This window comes from Lacerta agilis, chromosome 1, assembly GCF_009819535.1.
Source record: "Lacerta agilis isolate rLacAgi1 chromosome 1, rLacAgi1.pri, whole genome shotgun sequence".
Lineage (NCBI taxonomy): Eukaryota > Metazoa > Chordata > Lepidosauria > Squamata > Lacertidae > Lacerta > Lacerta agilis.
The window spans coordinates 20,162,423-20,182,038 of NC_046312.1; the positions used below are offsets into that span (position 1 = coordinate 20,162,423).

At 45.2% G+C, this 19,616-nt stretch overlaps 1 protein-coding gene across 1 annotated transcript; it reads right to left on the bottom strand.

The window, feature by feature from the left end:
* Positions 1–170: 170 nt before the first annotated feature.
* LOC117060815 lies at positions 171–13,871 on the bottom strand. The gene is made up of 9 exons (XM_033173364.1): positions 13,640–13,871; positions 9,244–9,289; positions 8,389–8,565; positions 6,951–7,108; positions 4,518–4,600; positions 4,055–4,281; positions 2,787–2,897; positions 1,964–2,080; positions 171–759 (listed from the first exon to the last, which is right to left on the bottom strand). The coding sequence occupies exons 1-9, from the start codon at positions 13,738–13,740 to the stop codon at positions 574–576; spliced, it is 1,206 nt and encodes a 401-aa protein (XP_033029255.1). The 5' UTR covers positions 13,741–13,871; the 3' UTR covers positions 171–573.
* Positions 13,872–19,616: the final 5,745 nt, after the last annotated feature.

Genomic DNA, 19,616 nt, shown 5'->3' on the forward strand with positions numbered 1-19,616 from the left:
GGATCACTGTTTGAATGCTCTGAATACAGAAGCTTGCAGATTGTACTCCTGTTTCTGTTCCTTTAAAATATGTGCTGGGATTTAGAGCCAAGTACAGGTTACATTATCCACTTTTTTTTTTTAAAGCGTGCTTAACTGGCACGGGGCGGGGGAGCTGCCATGTAGCCCAGATCAAGAGTAAAGAACATGATGGCTAGATTAGTCTTCCCTAGAACTAGCTATGGTCAGTTTGCCAGCTAATCAAAGCCATTACCTGACTGGAGAATGGATGGCTGTAGGAGCACTTCCAAATTGTACTCCTTTCAGAGATTGGCTTCCACTCCTCCAGTAAGCCCATAAACACCAAAATACATAGAATTAGCAGGCAGAAAGAAATTGCCCCCTCAAGATCACTCAGCCCATACTTACAAAAATGAGCATGAAAGACCTTTTCACCCACAAATCAAAGCATTTATGGTAATGCATTAACATCCATCTGTGTTGATTTGTGTGCAGAACCTACTATAAATATTCCACTAGTCCATGCAGTGTCTCCCATTCTGTATATGGAATTTTTAAAAGAGATTTGTCTCATTATGCTTTTTCTCCTATGTCTTCCAGCTTGTCGTTACTGGCAAAGCTTAATTGCTTTTTAAGTTGTCCCCTAGAAAGAGTAGAAGTTGACCTTTCCCTCAAAAGATGAGAGGATGACCTTCTAAGTTCATCAGACTGCAATGCTTTTGTTTCCTCTACGATCTGTTTTTTCCTCATAATGGACTCCTGAATAAAAAGAGAGAAAGGTTCTTATTAAAGCTTAGTTTCTAAAAGGAGAGCGGCTTAAGCTGAAGTACTGAGAAAGTGTCTTGCAAATTCACATGGAAAATTAATCTTGCACAACACATTGGGATAGTTCACACATAGCTCTAAAACAGCTATCCAGATCCTGGTGCTCTCCAGATGTTTCAGTTTTCAACTTCCATCATCCTTGCTCTATGCTGGTTGGGGCTGATGCAAGTTGCACTCTGAAACTTCTGCAAGGCTGGAGGAGGCTGCAGTAAACCATGGTTAAATACTATGTGCCTGAGCTGCTACACGCAACATGCTTGAGCAAAGCCTCGGGTTCTTGAGCTTCTCCTTCCCTTTTTATCTTGCTGCATGGCCAACAGGGCTGGATTATCAGTGGTGCAATTGCACCAGCGCCCTGCCTGCAAGGGGACCCAGACTCTAAACTTTCATAAAAAAAGAAAGTCAACCAGCCACGTATTTTAAAAGTTTGCAACTGAAACGTGCAGACTGTCTTTTCCTGCTTTTCAGTGTTTTTTAGTCAACAAATGAAGTCAGTGCTATGAATAATGTGCGAGTTGTTTCCACACCAAGAGATAGGAATCCTTTGGTTCTAAAGAGTAGACATTTTCCCCTACCCTTTAGAGCACTTTCTGTCTCATTTTCCAGTGCAGGCACGTCCAGCTCCCAAAAGACTGCGATCTACTCACAGTACAGTATTAAAATACTGGCTGTGATCTACCCATTGTCATTGCCAGGGAAAATTGTTCAGCTTTTCTTTCGGGGAGGCAAGGTTGTTGAGCTTTTTTTTAGGGAAGGCAAAGTTTTTGGGGGAGGGGCAGGCAAGTTTTGATTCCTTTTTTCTAACGCTTTCGGAGGACAAACGCTAAGGGTCATGCGATCGACCGCGATCTACCATTAACGTCCCGCGATCGATCAATAGATCACGATCGACCTGTCGAACATGCCTGTTCTAGTGTGTGCAGTCTGTAGTCTGCCCAGGCCCGGTGGCAGCAATCAGTCAAGTCAAGAGGAAGAGTGGGGCTGAAGAATGGGGTAAAAATGCTTTGTGTATTATTGCTCCACTCCCTGATCTAAAAATGCATGCTTTATCCCCTTAGATTATTGCTGTTCATAACAGTCATGGATAAAATGTTACACTCAGTCTTGGGTTTTCAAAAACATGGCTGGTTTCACTTACTTGGATCATGTCCAGCTTGGACTGCAACGTCATGTCGACCAAAGGGCCATAATGAGGCATGTAGCATAACTCTGCCATGTTGTTGATTGCTAACAGCATCCTGCTTAGATCTTGCCTCTGCATGAGCATAAAGAGATGGATGAACTTTGTCCTTCTCACCACTATACATCCACATATACTTGGAGAGTAGTGAAAGAAGACAACTCTTATCAAGAGTGAGGTTAGCACTTTTTGAAGAAGAAGAAGAAGAAGAAGAAGAAGAAGAAGAAGAAGAAGAAGAAGAAGAAGAAGAAGAAGAAGCTGGTTCATCATATTCATTATCAATATAAATCCATTTTCATCCCAGCTTTGCAATTCTCATTTCATATGGGACACAGCAGCAAATTCAATCCCAGTTCAGCCATCGGTCCTGCCCCTCCACTATCCTCAAAGTGGGCTTTTTGCAAATTAAGGCAGGCATGGGGAACATTTAGCCCTCCGGGGGGGGGGGCGGATCTACACTTGTGGTTTATAATGCTAAAATGCATTGCTAAAATGTGACACCAGAGGGCGCTGCAGAGCAGCAAGTGACTGGCAAAGGGAAACAAATGTTCTAGAACATTATGTTTAATAATGTTTAAAAGAGTAATGTAGATCCAGCCCAGATATTGTTGAACTCCCATGCTGGCTGGGGCTAATGGGAGCTGTATTTTACTTTATTTACTTAAAAGCAAAAGTATTTATAAACCCTGTAATATATACATTTTTAATCTCTAAGTTGTATACAACATCCAATCAATAACCAGGAGCTTTGGGGGTGGGGTAGGGACTCAGAGAAACTTACCTTTTGATCAATGAGACATTCCTCATTGTTAATGTAGTGACACAAGTGTGCCTTTTTTTCTTGTAGCGCACTTTTCTTAGACTGAAGTTCAGAAATTTTGCCGAGCAGCATCTAGGCAAAGCCATAAAATGGGAATTTAGGGATGCGCTGTAAGTACATTTATTTTACGGCATTTGTAATCTGCCTTTTACCCAAGGATCTCGGGGCGGCATACAGTAAACATTAATGTAATAATTAACAATAAAAATATTAACCAAGCTTGCAAGAGGAAATAGAGGCTTTGCAAGTGATTTCACCCACCTACATATGCAAATATATGCAGAAACACTTCACAGTCGCATTAGACTATTTGGAACTGTATGGCAGCTGAAGGAAAGAGAAATTGTATCTGGAGAGGTTTTGACTGTTTTGAGTTTTCCTGATGGGCACATAAGAGCCCTGCTGGAGCACGCCAAGGACCCACCTAGTCCAGCAACGGGTATTCAGAGGCAAATTTCCTTCAACAGTGGAAGTAGAACATAGCCATCATAGGTGCTAGCCAGGGAAAGTCAGGGTAGGGTATTTCAAGGCTCCCAGGCTTCCCTGAGAATAAGTGAGCGGCACTGCCCAGAAAACAGCAGCCAATTCCTAATGGTACGAAAGGGTCTGGTGCTGTAATAATGGCTTTTCCCCCTCCACCACAGCAGCGCTTAGGCTTATGGGGAAGAGCCATAGCTCAGTGATGCAGTACATGCTTTGCATGCAGAATGTCCCAGGCTCAATCCCAGGAGCGTCTCCACTTAACAGAACAGGAAGCAGGCCATAGGAAATATCTTCTACCTGATATTCTCGAAAGCCACTGCTAGTCAGAGAAGGGAGATGTACACTAGTAGTACACAATGAGAGGGAAGATGCAAACTAGTAGAACACAATGAAACAGCAGCAGCAGCAGCAGTACACTAGCAGCACACAATGGGGGAAGAGGGGGAAGCCATAATCATATTTTTCAAAAAGACTTTCAAAAAGATCATTCACCCACTTCCTGCAGAAAAAGAAAACAGCAGTAGCAGCAAATCCTCTCTGAGGCTTTGTGGTGTGACCAGTTATAGAGTTAATTGGACCCCGTTCCGCAGGGATCTAAAAGTTGAGAATACTAATGAATTACACAGCATGGGTTTCCTACGTGCTGCAAATAGTTCTCAAAGCTTTGTTGGTTTCAGAAGACAGAATTGACCTTCTCTAAGGTTTCAGAAGAGAACCAGCACACTCGGTGCTTAGTACAACCAGACCTGTGGAATGAATGGATTGGGCTTCATAAAAACTACATGCTCAGTGAACATTACAAATGACGCAGTGTTGTGTTCCTCTCGCAAGCTCCCTAATTCTTTTTGGGTTTCCTCAATGTGACACTGCTGGATGGACAAATTCTTCACCAAGCTCTGGTTTTCCTCAAACAGTGACTTGTGCCTTTTAATGAGGGCTTCAACCACAGAGTCTTCCGGATATCCAAGAGAGGCTGCAATGGAAAACGGGGAGGATTATGCTATACATGGAAAACACATATCAGGGTCATGTTTTTATTGTTTCGGTATTTTTGTGCTACTCTTTATTTTTGATGGCTCTTCAAAAGTGGTTTATGAAAGATGTTTTGTGGATCCTTTTGTGAGTCAAAAGGCAAGAAATCTAAATACGCATTTGTCAAGTACAGAGTTCCCCCCAAGTAAAGTGTAACTGTTTAATGATTATACTCACCTGGTGGGAATGTGGCGGCAACTTTCTTCATGAAATCTTCGACGCTTTTGTATTTTGCCATCTTTTTCTGTAGTTCCTTTTTTCTGAAGAAATATATATTAGGGGTGCTTGGAATGCCTCAGACATTTAAAATTGTCTTATCAACAAATGACTAGAAATTGCTGGAAAGGGATCGTTGCTGTAGCACTACCAGTGGCGGAGCTTCGTTCTCCGGCACCGACGGTGGGGAGAAGGCGGGGGCGGGGCTGGCATGCGCCCCGTGGGCGTGGCATGCATTCTGGGGGCGGGGCGTGCAGCCTGCGGGGCGTGGCATGCGTTCGGGGGGGGTGGTGTGCAGCCTGCGGGGGCGTGGCACCCAGTGCGGGCGGGGGGGGCAGCTGCGCTCCCATCGGCCCCCCTTCCTCCGCCCCTGAGCACTACTCAGAAATGTGAGGGACAATCCTACCCCATCTCAACCTCGGCTGCCATGGAAAGCCAAAGATCTGCAGAGATGGCCCATGTTTAGTCGCACCACCAGTTCCTGCCAGCTGTGCATTTGAGTGACAGACCAGCTCAGCCCAGTGTTGGCTGCCTGGTGCCTATTGGGACTGGTAGGGAGGAGGGCAGAGAGGTCAACAGTAGGTAAAGCCAGAGCCAATGATGAGCAGAGTCAACTAACTCTAGTTATGTTCTCATCCTCCTCCCTAAGGAGTTCTACTGAGGCAACACTGAGACTGAGTGTCTGCCTGTGGAGTGGATCTAACTAAAAAGGCAAGCAGGTAGGGGCTGGCTGGGGGCACAGTGAAGTTGGTGGAATCCTGCCCCTTTTGCTCTAATGGACCAGCCTTCACTGTATCAAGTTGGTGATGATGATGGGAGAGCCAGTGTGGTGTAGTGGTTAAGAGCGGTACACTCGTAATCTGGGGAACCGGGTTCGCGTCTCCGCTCCTCCACATGCAGCTGCTGGGTGACCTTGGGCTAGTCACACTTCTCTGAAGTCTCTCAGCCCCACTCACCTCACAGAGTGTTTGTTGTGGGGGAGGAAGGGAAAGGAGAATGTTAGCCGCTTTGAGACTCCTTCAGGTAGTGAAAAGCGGGATATCAAATCCAAACTCTTCTCCTTCTTCTTGTATATATATTTATTTATATGCCGCCTTTTCCCCCTGACAGGGACTCAATGTGGCTTACAGATAAAAATGTGGTCAGCACCATCAAGATGTTGTCCTGAGTACCCAAAAGGGACTTGGCTTTTGTTTCATTCATTTATCAAAATATTTGTGACCAGCTCTACATCAAATTGTACTCAGGGCAAGGTACACGGATACATTTGGAACCACCCTTTTGTTACTCAAGCAAGCAGATAAAAATGAATCACAACCATCTTAAAACACAGAGTGGCTGATTCCCTTATTATTACAAAGCACAGTTAACAATTAATAAATCCCCAAGAAAGCAGTCGAGTCTTCTTAACCTGGGACCAAAGCTGAAAGTGAGGTAGGCACCAGCAGAACTCAGGGGGAAATATATTCCACAGCTGGGGTGCCATTGTGTTTTTAAAGGAGGGAATGGTGGCTGAGTACTATAAGCTAAAGGGTAAAGGGACCCCTGACCGTTAGGTCCAGTCGCGGATGACTCTGGGGTTGCGGCACTCATCTCGCTTTACTGGCCGAGGGAGCCAGGGTACAGCTTCTGGGTCATGTGGCCAGCATGACTAAGCTGCTTCTGGCAAACCAGAGCAGCACACGGAAACACCATTTACCTTTCCACCAGAGCAGTACCTACAGTCATACCCCGGGTTGCGCACACCCCGGGCTGCGGACGTTCGAGTTAAGTTTAGACCACAGTGCCACCCGTGTTCCTGTACTCTTAGTTAATTAAACATTTGCTCTACGTAAATATGTAAAAGATTCAATTTAGGAACACAGAAAGCTGCCTTATATTGAGTCAACCATTGGCCCAGCTAGCTCAATAATGTCTGCACTGATTGGCAGCCCTACCTGGAGATGCCAGGGATTGAACCAGCAACCTTCTGCATGCAAGGCAGATGCTTTCTCACTGAACTACAGCCTTCTCAATTTAAGCTATGGCCCTCTTAGCAAGCCCCCATTCTTAAGAAATAGAATTTTGATGATGATTCTATTCTGCCAGGGCACAGGACCTTCAGATCAGGAAAGCCAGCCATGCTTGCCGGCTGGAGAATAATGTGCAGTGATGTTATCAGGAGAAGACTTTGAGACTGAAGTCCAGGGCCCCACTCAAAGGAATGTCCCCAGCAGGAGAGTCCCCAAATACAGCAAAGCTGGCTTACAGCATTTTGAAGTAAGTGAAGTAATACACATTGGCATCTAAAGATGGGGCCTCCAGAAGTCCAGTGTCTAAGATTGCCTCACTGCACCCCTGCCCAGATACCCGTGGCTCAGTCTCAAATCCGTCTTAAAAGCATCAGTCACATACCTAACTTGGAGTTTCTTAAGCTCTTTTTTCAGTTTGAATATCTCACGCCTCTTTAGTACTTTAAGTGTGTGTTCCTGGTGGTACAGCTGAATGACACGCTCCTTCTTCTGATTACACTCTTTAATATATGCGTCAAATTCAAGAATTCGGTTCTTCCTCTGAACAATGAAGGAGAAAGAAGGCTTAATCAGTTTTGCATCAGTTTTGCTCAGTATTCAAAGGTGGACGCCCATGAAGGGGAAGTCATTTGTTTCAGGGGGAAAAAGGAGAATGAATTCATCCTACCATCCTGGACACTAACAAAAAATGGAGGGAAGACTGATTAAGCTGCAGATATTTACACACTTACCTAGGACTAAGTTCACAGCAACTTGGGGTTCGTTCACACTTCCACTTTCTCCATGCCTAGGAAGCATGGGTCCAAGTGGTTTCCCACTTGTTCCACACTTTTTAGGCGAGGGTCCAAGCACTTTTGCCTTATACCTCGTCAGGCTGCTGGTTTATCTTGCCCAGTATTGCATATTGCAACTAGTAGGAGACTCTTCAGGGTCTCAGGCAGGTCTTGCTCATCATCTGATACTTGAAGCTTTTAAACAGAGATACCAGCAGCTGAATTGGGAACCCACAAAACAAAATGCTAGTGTTCCATCTCAAATCCCATCTACAGTCCTCTTGTGATCATGCTGCCTGCCTGCACAGTGCTCTGGAGCTACAGTTGAGGATGAGTGAATGTCATTTCTGGTTTCTTTCACTTTCTCATTTTTCCAATTGTCTGGAGGAGGCTGAGCACTGAAGCTGTGCCGTGCTTAGATCCACACTCGGCCTCCTTTGCCCCCTCAACATTGAGGGGGCCTGGCCCCCTTCCAACAAATACAGAGGGGGTGAAGACATCTCGGCTCCCTATAGCTAGCACACCTGACTGGCCCCCATTGACTGGCCTTGCATCATTACAGCTGTGTGAGAATGGTAGTGCCTGAACCCTTCTGAATCCAAACAAAAGTGGTATATTTTGACTAAAGTCCAAGCAAACATCATTACTGCCTGCTCTTCAGCCCACCACTGAGCAAGGTACCCAATTGGTGAGGATCTGCTGAAAACCTTTTCACATGTAATGCAGCTAAATCACAGGAGGAAGGAGAAGGGTGTCAGCCTGAGGCTTACTGTTGAGGCTCATTCCCGCAATGCTAAAACTATGGCTGAACAGCAAGTGTGAAGCAGACTACAGTCTAGGGGCAAATCTACATTCGTGGTTTATAACCCTGAAAATACATTATTAAAATTTGACACCAGAGGGCAATGCCGAGCAGCAAGCCACTGGCAATGGAAAACTGTTGAACGTTATATAACATTATATTTAATAACGTTTAACAGATCAATGTAGATCCAGCCTAGACCCCAACTCCAAATGCCCTCCTTATAGATGCAGGGTGATGCTTACATCCTGATCTTTTTGTTCAAGTGCCTCTCTTCGTTGGGCCAACACTTCCATCCTCTCTTTGAACTCTTGCTTCTTGGCAGTCAGTTCCGCAGAAGCCTGCTCATTTTCAAATTCTTTCTTCCGAAGCCGGAATTTTTGCAGTGCTTTTCTGTGATGCCGCAAAATGTCACTGGTGCTCTAGAAAACAAAATTGGTTTTTACAAATATACACACAGAGAGAGAGATGGAATGAGAGAGAACTGTAGAGTGGGAAGGGTGCCCTAAGATTATCTAGTCTCTCTCTCTCTCTCTCTCTCTCTCTCTCTCTCTCTCTCTGTGTGTGTGTGTGTTTGTACACACAACTTTTTTTTCTTTTAAAAAAATGTTTAGGGGGTATTCTCACAATGAGGCAACTGCCAGAACAGCCTCAGAGCTGTACCTCAGTGTCCAGGCTGAACGATTGGGGTGTAGACGCTCCTTCAGGTCTACAGGGCCAGGGATGATGGGAGTTATAGTTCAGTGCCATCTGGAGGGACAAGGCTCCCCATATGCAGGGAGCCTCAGCCTGCATGAGTCAAGCAAGCTGTCCACTGCACATGCTGACAAGAGGACGGAGCTAACATGCTCATTCCTGCTCTCCCCTCTTGCATGTTGAATTAACACAGAAGGCAAACTCCCAAGTAGGGCTTTAACAGTTACAAGAATATTATCTTCCCCTGGATACCAGTTCAATCCCCCAGGCACGGTTATTATCGGAGAATTGCTTGACTTCTGCCAAAGCTCTGCTTTTGGCACACCTAATAAAGAAACAGAAGCCCTGTCCTATATTTAACCCAGCCCTCTTGTCTGAGAAAGAGAATGACAAAGGCAGCTGACCTCTCGCATGCCAGGAATCCGAGGCACATCTTCATCCTCTTTTTTCCTAGAAAAAAGGTAAATTGTTGTCATAGACCCTTACCACCTAGAAATGACTCTCCTTATATGAAAGGCAGCTCCGAATGTTCCGTCACACTTTGGTGTGACCAGGAAATGGAACTCAGGATGAGCTTATGTAGATGAAGACAAAAACAGGCACCGTCTTGATTCTCAAGGTCTGGGTGATCAATGGCATATTACAGGCAGTGGCATAGCATGGGTGGTTGGGGTGGCATGACACATTTTTTTTGAAGGGGGCCCCGCAACAGGTCCCCTAACTGGAGCTGTGAAAGAGCTGTGGAGGCAGCATTTTTGCATGGCGGACCAGCACTGCCAACTGCAGCTCCAGAGAGGAGAGTTGGCGCCAACATTGCCACTCCTCTCCTTGGCTGCATTGTGGCACACAATGTTGCTGCTGAGGAAGCTTTCTTGTGCCTGGGCCCAGTCGCAGCTCCACTCCTGGGTCAAGCCTGATCCGGGATGCAGCAGGCTCCCTCCATGTCCGGTTCCCCTATGATATGAAGGTCTACTTAGAAGTAACCCCCACTAGGTTTTGTGGGGTTACTCTGAAATAAGTATACAGAGAATTTCTTTTCTTTTCTTTTTATGTAAAGCAGACCAAAACAACCGCCATTTTAGAAAGCAAATAAATGTAATTCCTTTCTAAATTTTGTGCGCTGCACATTCAGACATGCACACACATACTTGCATGATGGAAGCACAACAATTTTATTATTATATGTTGTACATACACACCATAAAACATAACCCAAGTAGGGAGGGCAAGGACTACATACAAATTTTCTCAGTCTATACAAAATCAAAATGGAGAGACATAATGATATACTGTATAAAACATTCACAAATCCTTCAGAAAGCCACATTTCACGCATAGGCAAAGCCATACAGTCCCAGAGGCTATTTGCAGCACTGTAAGAAATGCCCTATCCCCCCTATCACAATTCTTGCAATGTCTTCCATTTTTGTACAATAGATGTCCTAGCTGCTGCCAACAACCATGTGATGAGTTCTTTTGTATGCCCTTCTTGATTCTGATCGCCCCACAGATTTCAACGTAGAAGCTGTGGAGTCCTTTGAACAGGAGTCATACAAACAGCAAGATTCCCCCCCCCCTTCAAATGGGGTGTGGGTTTTTTTTTTAAAAAAATGAAATCCCACCTTCTCCAATTATTGAGAAACTATATAGAAAGATGGAGGGAGGCAAAGCCAGCGACAATAGTGATAAAAATAAATGGAATGTAGGATTCCTGCAGAAAGAAATGGATAGCGGCAGGTTTGGGGGGCTGCATAAAATGGCAATGGGGCCACATGAAGCCCCCAGGCTGCAAGTCACCCACCTGTACATGCTCCTTAAAACTCCAGGATATAAATCTGTGCTGTAACTTTTGGAGACTGACAGCAGTGACAACAGAAGTATCTAGGAGTTGGGGGAGATAGCCAGAAGCATCACAATGGCACCTCTATGGCATCTTGCTTCATCCTTGAGCACCTACCCTATACAGGGTAAATCCCTTAACATACCAAGTTTACAGGAGACATCGCCCCCTTTCAACACAAGGAAGCAACGCTTAAGGGGAGTAGTTCGGCAGCGGCTCCTTCCTAAATAGTACCGCTAGCGACATAGGGTTGCAAGGTCACAACTCAAGTGATCCAGGTGGGACCTTTACATTGCCCCATTCAGGAGGAGACAAAACAGTTGTAGTGCCACCTGCTGGGTTAGTTCCATGGTCCTATCACTCAACTGCTATCATCAGAGCAGTCTTTGCCAACCTGGTACCATCCAGATGTATTGAACTGCAGTTCCCGTCCACTGATGGGAGTTGTAGTCCAAGAAATCTGGGTTGGCAAACACTGCAGTGAGAGGTGTTCAACACAGTTGAAGAGGAACCAGGACTGATGACAGGACAAAGGGAGGAAATTAGGGTTTGATCACATATTACTAGATTTGTCACCCAATGAAAACTCAGGCTGCGTTCACACTTGCAGTTTTCTAGCCTCATTGGGCCTATTTCTGAGTAGCCATATGGGATTGGGCTGCTAGCTGATTTAATATATGTTTTAATTGAGGAATTAGTGAATTTATTAATATACATTAATTTACATAGTTCTTAAGAGGGAAAACCTGCTTTGGGTTGTATCCAAATACGGACCACATCTGCACTATAGTTTTAAAGTAGCATAATACTACAGCCATGGTTTCTCCCAAATAATCCTGGGAACTATAAGTGTGCATGCAGTTGTTAGGAAATCCCTATTCCCTCATTCTTGATCACTGGTCATGCTGGCTGGGGCTGATGGGAGTTGGAATTGGGAAGGTCTTTTCTACACAGGGTCCTCCTGACCATCTTTACAGGCAATTGCTGCAAGCATACCTGAATGAATCAGATTAAATGGCTAGAAAAGAAGCCCATGGCATGGCAAATAAAGGTCCTAGTGTGAGCAACCAAATGTGGAATGCAAATCCAAGTTGCAATTACACATACTCTAATCCTGCAGCTGTGCTTTGCAAGGGATCATTTTCTATACCAACAAGTTGGGTTGCCACCTGATCTGGAAAAACCAGATGCTTGCTTGCCTGATCTTGTGCTGGAGCAAAAAGTGCCAAAAAAATCAAAAATCAAAAATCAGCCAGGGCAGCTCTTCAGCACAAGTTGTTAATCCTCAGTCTGGATCAGATGATATGATACCTTCAATAATTCTCCTACATATTGTGAGGAGTAAGAAGAACCCTCTTCCCTGCTCAGCCACCCAGCGGTAATATGAGGCAGTAACTTTTTCCAATGCTTTATTTTCCCACAGGAAATTTTCCAGTTCAGAATGGCCAGGAGTCTACTGATACTCAGGGCTCGTCCTTGTTTCTGCTTGACCCACGCTTATTCTAGACATGGATCTAAGCGGTTTCCCCATTGTTTTCCAAGGGAAACCCCATTCTTTAGCAATGGATCGGAACAAATGGCAATCTGGGGGAAACCTGAATCGCTGTTTTGTCCAATTGAGCACTAAAGAGTGGTTTTCTCTGGTGGAAAGCAGCAGGAAGTGTGAATAAGCCCTCAGCGAAAAACCCTGATGACCTTCCCCATATTGTTTTGGGGGGACTGAGTGGGGAGCAGGCATGATGACACTGAGGGCGAGGCACTGCCCCTCCCCTCACTTTCACCATTCACATGTTCAGGTAACACTTACAGCTGAATTCCTGGAGAAAGAATCTACAGTGCTGACAAGCCTACTGTAAAGCATTATCTGGCAGACCAATGACATATTGCAGACAGCTAAAGAGACGCCCACATGTAGAAGCTGCAAATAATTCTTCAAATCCATCCAGGCCTTTTCAAAGCTGTCTCCGCCAGCTGGGCATCTAAGTTTATGAGGATGCATGGGGGTTAGTCAGACCTCCCTAGGATCGCCACAGATCCAGGGCCTATGTGTTTTGCTGCTCTCTGCAAAGTTCTTGCTCCGTTTTCTCACGAGTAAATGTGGGCAGATCTGAAATGATGTCAACAGCTTAAAAAAATTCCACGGTGTGTTTCCACTCCACCCCCCCCCCCAGCATGAAATCTTCTTTGCCCCATGCAGCGCAAACACCAAATGCGGGGGTGTCTGTGGGAACTGTTTTATATGCCATGTTACTGTTGGTCTGGCATTTTAATGCTGTGGAAAGAGGCAGCAGTGACATCATCCCTGGCCCCAGCCATGCAGTTTGATGAGATCCACTTGAGCCGTACCACCAAGTGATTTGATCGGGATAAGAATGGGTTTGTTATGTTTTTCTGTATCCTGTTGGAAGCCTTTGGTGTGTAACTTGGAAATGATAATTTCCTTGAGCAAGCAGTCCCAGTGACGGCAGACAGTGTGGGGTAGTGGCTAGGGCCTTGGGAGACCCGGGTTCGAATCCTCACTCAGCCATGAAGCCTACTGCGTGGCTTTGGGCCCGCCTTTGTCTCTCAAGCCTGACCTACCTCACAGGGTTGTTGTGAGGATAAAATCGAGAGGGAGAGAAGTGTTTGCATCACCTTGAGCTCCTTGGAGGAAAGGGATGGGCATAAATATGCTAATTAAATAATAATAATTAAAATGCAACTAGCCTGTCAGAAAATAGGTATGCCCATCTAACATGTATACAAATCAGTAGCATGCCTATAGGCACATCTATCTTTTCCATGGCTAGAATGTAACCCACTGTACAAGGGAGTAAGAGCAGCATCCCCTGACCCCACTCACCTTGGCATGTGGCCCCCAGATGGTTTCCCAGCTGACAGTGCGGCCCTCAAACTGAATAAAAGTTTCCCCCACGCCCCTGTTTTAAGGAATGCATCACACACGTTAAGGGCCATCTTACCTGTGTTCTCCTAGCTGGGTCACGAAAACATTTCCCGGCCCGTTTTCCACCTGCAGAAAGCATTTGGGATCATTGTCCCTTGTCATCATCAGAAAAGTCATGTTTCTTTAGGAAGGAAGAGGGGGTGCGGAAATGCTTCCCCGTCCACTTTCCTGCAGGAATCCTGTGTACTGTTGTGCGCAGCAGTTTCACCCCCTGGGAAATCAGTCAAGAGGGGGAAGAAGTGTCCAGTTTGCCTTGGTTTGTCTAAAGCTTATCTCGGCACGACCAAGTGAGGCTGACGGTGCTGCTTTCGCTGCATTGACAGAGACAGAGGTGTCTGTTTGAGCAGCAAACCCAGATCTAATTGCAAAGCGCAAGGCTCAGTGTGCCAGGTGAACTTTCTGCGTTGCTACTTCAGTTACCTTTCCGCCTGCTGCTGCTTCCAGTGTCCCCCTGGCAACCCCAGCACACAGTGCGGATCAAGGCCCCGAGTGCCCAGGGAGAACTGTCCTTGTGTTTCCCCGGGGAGTGATCTCTCTCTCTTTCTCTCTCCCCCCTTCTCCCCAGCACAGCTGTAAACAGAACGGCGCAAACACTGCAGCAGCCTCTTTGCTAAATCACATTGGATGAAGACATTTTTTGTCTGCCTGCTCACAAGTATAGCATGAAACAAAGCATAGTATTTGTTTGTTTGTTTGTTCATTTAGAACAGCGTTTTCCAATATTTGTGTCTCCAGCTGTTTTTGGACTACAGTTCCCATCATCCCTGATCATTGGTCTTGCTAGCTAGGGATGATGATAGACCTCCGGGTATAGGGCAGTATATAAATTCAAATAGATAGATAGATAGATAGATAGATAGATAGATAGATGATAGCAGTACATGTGCAAAGGATCTAGGGGTCTTGGTGGACCACAAGCTTAACATGAGCCAACAGTGTGATGCAACAACGAAAAAAGCTAATGCTCTTCTAGGCTGCATCAACAAAAGTATCGTGTCCAGGGACTCAGCTACATTAGTAAAAAAAAGAAAAGCATAAATGCGTAACAACACTGTGACACTAGGTGGCACTGTAGAGTTCGATCTTTGGCAATGTGATTTTGCATTACTTTACAGTCAAATCTCGGTTGTCGAACATAATCCGTTCCGGAAGCCCATTTGGCTTCCGAAATGTTCAACAACCGAGCTGCAGCTTCTGATTGGTTGCAGGAGCTTCCTGCACACAAGCGGAAGCTGCGTTGGACATTCAGCTTCCGAAAAACGTTTAAAAACCAGAGCATTTCCTTCCGGGTCTTCGGTGTTCGGGAGCTGAAACATTCCAAAATGGAGGCGTTTGGGAACTGAGTCTTGACTATATGAGATTTATAACACGTTTTCCTAAAACGTTTTTTTGATGTGTCTAGATCCAGCCCAGATCAAGGGAAGTAATAGTACCACTCTATACTGCCTTGGTCATACCACACTTTGAGTACCGTGTCCACTTCTGGGCACCACAAATTAAGAAGGATGTTGACAAACTGGAACATGTGCAGAGGAGGGTAACCAAGATGACCAAGGGTCTGGAAACCAAGCTTTATGAGTAACAGTTGAAGGAACTGGGTCTGTTTAGCCTAGGAAAGAGGAGACTGAGAGGAGATATGATAACTATCTTCAAATATCTCAAGGGCTGTCACATGGAAGATGGAGCAAGCTTGTTTTCTGCTGCTCTGGAGGGTAGGACTCAAACCAATGGCTTCAAGTTACAAGAAAGGAGAGTTTGGCTAAACATCCGGACAATCTTTCTGACATAACTGGCCAAACAATCTGAATAGTTGTGCAATTGGTCACCTATGTGGCGAAATAAGGCCTGGTTCATCATGGGTTAACCTATCACTCCCATGTTAGGTAGGTGTTCCCTGGGAGGCGGAGCTACTTGGCATTCTAAAAGGAGGGGGAACAACCTGGAAAGGCAGTTGGGGGTTTTGGCAGTTGGGTGTGGAGGTTTAGAAAGAGAAACTGCGAGGTTAGGCTTTGGGGAATGGAAGGAAAGGTCATTACCAATGCTAACGGGATGCAGGAAAGATTATAACTGAGCTGGATTATATGAGAAGATTTGTACCAGTAACAACTCAAGACATCCATGTTTTCACATTACCTTAATAAAGTTAAAAGTGTTTAAACGTTCGCTGACTGTGGCAGTGCGTCAGTGCCTCAAGAGGTGTGGCTGAGGGGAAAAGCACTAAGGGTTTCCTGTGATAGAGGGAACGGGTGGCTTATTTTCCTGGCATACAGAGGACTGGGCAGGGAAGCCAAAGGTGCCACGCAGTTGCCAAAAAGGGAAGGCAAGCTGCAGTATTTTGGGAACCCAGGGCGGGAGATCCCAAAGGTGGCAAGAGTTGTTTCGAACGTAAAGCACTGAGGTACCCCAGAGACACTCCCATATAACCACGGAAGGATTCATCCTAGTGGACAGTGAAACTTTGGGAGAGTCACGGTTGGGGAAGAATCGAAAGGGTGAGGGAGTGGGATCTCTCACATTTATTGGTGGCAGCGTCGCGATTCGAATACAAAGCCCACACGCCAAGTTTTGTGTGATTTTGATAAGATTTTCCAGTCAGGAAAATGGCACATTTGAGGAAAGCTAAAGAGGCAAGGGGAGATGAGAGAACAGAAGGATCTGAGGCAAGGGAAGATCCGAGTTCCGCACTGGAGTTAATGAAACTCAAATTACAAATAGCCAAGGTTGAGGCAGAAAAGGAGCAGTCTAAGATAGCTGCTGAGGAAAGAATGCAATTGGCCAAGGTTGAGGCAGAAAAGGCTAAGATAGCTGCTGAGGAGAGAATGCAATCTGAAAGAATACAATTAGCCAAGGTTGAGGCAGAACGGGAGAGATTTGCTATGGAGAGAGAAGTGCAGTTGGGAAGACTGAGGCTGGAGGAGATACGGCTAAGAGCAAAATTATCTCAGAGCCAAGATAGTAAAGAAGTCACATTCTTTAAGCCTTCACAGAAAAATAAACTGTGGCAAGTTGGGGAAAGAAAGGAAAAACAAGAACCCAATCCTGTCAGACAATCCGAGTCTGATAAGTCTCCTCAAAAGAAAATTACGTGCTTCTTTTGTGAAAGTGAGAGTCACATACAAAATAAATGCCCTCTAGTGGTCAAAGCACAAACTGCAGCTGCTGTTGCGAAGCCAGTAAAACTGTTACTTCAAACAGATACTAAAAACCTTCCGCAGACGCCAGTCCAGGAGCCAACGTATAGTCAAACAGAGGCTTCTGCAAAAGTTATGCAGGTCTGGAGATCTGAGGAAGAGGTTAATAAGGAATTTTTGGAGACTGTCAGAGTAAATGGACAAGAGTTAGTGGGACTACAGGACTCTGAATCGGAAGTTACTCTGATGAGATCTAGTTGTATTCCTAAGGAACAATATCTCCCAAACCAATCTTACAGCATAAAAGGTATATGGGGACCGGAGTTTGAGGTGCAGGTAGCAGAAGTGAATATTCAGTATCAAGATTTTAATGGCAAGTGGACAGTGGGTATTTGGGATGATCTGGAGGTTCCTGTCCTGATAGGCAACGACCTAGCCAAACGGAGACCTCAAATACATGCTATCACAAGAGCGAAACCAGAAGCCCTTGTGGGTTCAAATCCTGCCATTAATGCACCAACCACAGAGCCTGTGGGAGAGGAAGTACTGATTACGCTACCAAATGCACAGGAATCTAGCACCCAGGTTTTAGTGGAACAGAGGGAAGATGAATCTCTGAGAGACTTGTGGGATGAGGTGCAGGGTCCTGACTCTGAAGTGACTTTAGAGAATCCCTGCCTATTTACTGCAATAGAAGGGAGACGTCATAGAATAGCCAAAAGGAGAAAAGGTGCAGCCAAGTGGAAAATGAAAATAGCCAAAAGGAGAAAAGGTGCAGCCAAGTGGAAAATGAAAATAGCCAAAAGGAGAAAAGGTGCAGCCAAATGGAAAATGAAAAAAAAAGTTGGTTTTGCCCCGGAAATACCGACTACAAGTTTTACAGCTGGCACTGGAGTCACCCATGGCTGCTTATCTAGGCATTAATAAAACCAGAGACAGAATAAAAGCGTGGTTTTATTGGCCCGGAATGGGAATGGAAAGGAACCCATTGGGAATGCGGACGTCTTAACCTATCTTCAGGATCTACAAAGTGATTTACAGGAACTTAAGGAACTATCATCCTGTAATTTAAAAAGAGCACAACAGAAAAGATGGTACGATGCACACGCCAGAGATCGGAATTTACAAACTGGTGACCAAGTCCTGGTGTTGAGGCCCAGACGACAGCGGAAGCTCGAGGTTTCCTGGGATGGACCCTTTAGAGTGATAGAAAAACTATCAGCGGTGAACTATCTAGTTGAGTTAAATGTTGAAGAGAGACGATGTAAGGTTTTTCATGTCAATATGTTGAAACCATATTTTGACAGAAACCAGGTAATATTGAAGGTTAATGGTCAAATTGGCATGAGGCAAGTATGGTATTTGGGACACATTTTAGGAAGTGGGGTCATCAGGCCTGACCACAGCAAGGTCAAAGCAATTAATGAATGGCCTAGACCTGTCACACAAAAAAAAACAACAACACAGGTTAGAGCGGGAGTGTTTAGCAATAGTGTGGTCGATTGGAAAACTAAAGCCTTACTTGTGGGGAAGAAAATTCACCCTGTGTACCGATCACTCTCCTTTGAGGTGGTTAAACCAAGTAAAAGGCACCAATAATAAATTAATTCAATGGAGTATGCCTTTGCAAGATTACAACTTTGACATTAAACATGTAAAAGGGAAGGATAATGTCATAGCTGATGCATTATCAAGATGTTTCAAGGACTGAATGCTAGAGTGAAAAAAAAAATAGAAAGATAGCAAATGGTATTCCAAATTAGAAATGTGTATAAGTGCCAAAGTAGTTGTTATGGTGGAAATAAGATACAGGAAAAAGTAAATTATTTGTTAAGTTATGTTGCAACATAGAAGTTGTGTACAAAAGGGAAGTACTATGTTGTGGGTTTTGATTAAGCTCCAATACATTGCTTCGGCATTGTTTAAAGTGTATAACTATGCCTATGCAATGACTTTGGGGGTGGGACGAATGTGGCGGAATAAGGCCTGGTTCATCATGGGTTAACCTATCACTCCCATGTTAGGTAGGTGTTCCCTGGGAGGCGGAGCTACTTGGCATTCTAAAAGGAGGGGGAACAACCTGGAAAGGCAGTTGGGGGTTTTGGCAGTTGGGTGTGGAGGTTTAGAAAGAGAAACTGCGAGGTTAGGCTTTGGGGAATGGAAGGAAAGGTCATTACCAATGCTAACGGGATGCAGGAAAGATTATAACTGAGCTGGATTATATGAGAAGATTTGTACCAGTAACAACTCAAGACATCCATGTTTTCACGTTACCTTAATAAAGTTAAAAGTGTTTAAACGTTCGCTGACTGTGGCAGTGCGTCAGTGCCTCAAGAGGTGTGGCTGAGGGGAAAAGCACTAAGGGTTTCCTGTGATAGAGGGAACGGGTGGCTTATTTTCCTGGCATACAGAGGACTGGGCAGGGAAGCCAAAGGTGCCACGCAGTTGCCAAAAAGGGAAGGCAAGCTGCAGTATTTTGGGAACCCAGGGCGGGAGATCCCAAAGGTGGCAAGAGTTGTTTCGAACGTAAAGCACTGAGGTACCCCAGAGACACTCCCATATAACCACGGAAGGATTCATCCTAGTGGACAGTGAAACTTAGGGAGAGTCACGGTTGGGGAAGAATCGAAAGGGTGAGGGAGTGGGATCCCTCACAACCTACACCTGGATAAATTGTGCAGTTGTTCTGTTGTGTTAAGGGGAAGAAACAAGATTTTCTGAGCTCAGATGGGGATGGGGGTAGGGGTGGAATCTGAACAGAGAAAATATGGGAGCAGGATGTTATGTTCATGATATCATGCGGATGCCCTGTAATAAAAGTGAGTGAGCAAACTGTGATTATTCTACAGTAAATGTGCAGTG

Excerpts from the sequence above, each read along its gene's own strand:
- LOC117060815 (XM_033173364.1), bottom strand. The coding sequence starts at position 13,740 with ATGACTTTTCTGATGATGACAAGGGACAATGATCCCAAATGCTTTCTG. Across the intron at positions 9,290-13,639 it reads ACCCAGCTAGGAGAACACAG|GAAAAAAGAGGATGAAGATG; the intron begins GTAAGATGGCCC and ends CCTTTTTTCTAG. Across the intron at positions 2,898-4,054 it reads CCAATCCATTCATTCCACAG|ATGCTGCTCGGCAAAATTTC; the intron begins GTCTGGTTGTAC and ends GGCTTTGCCTAG.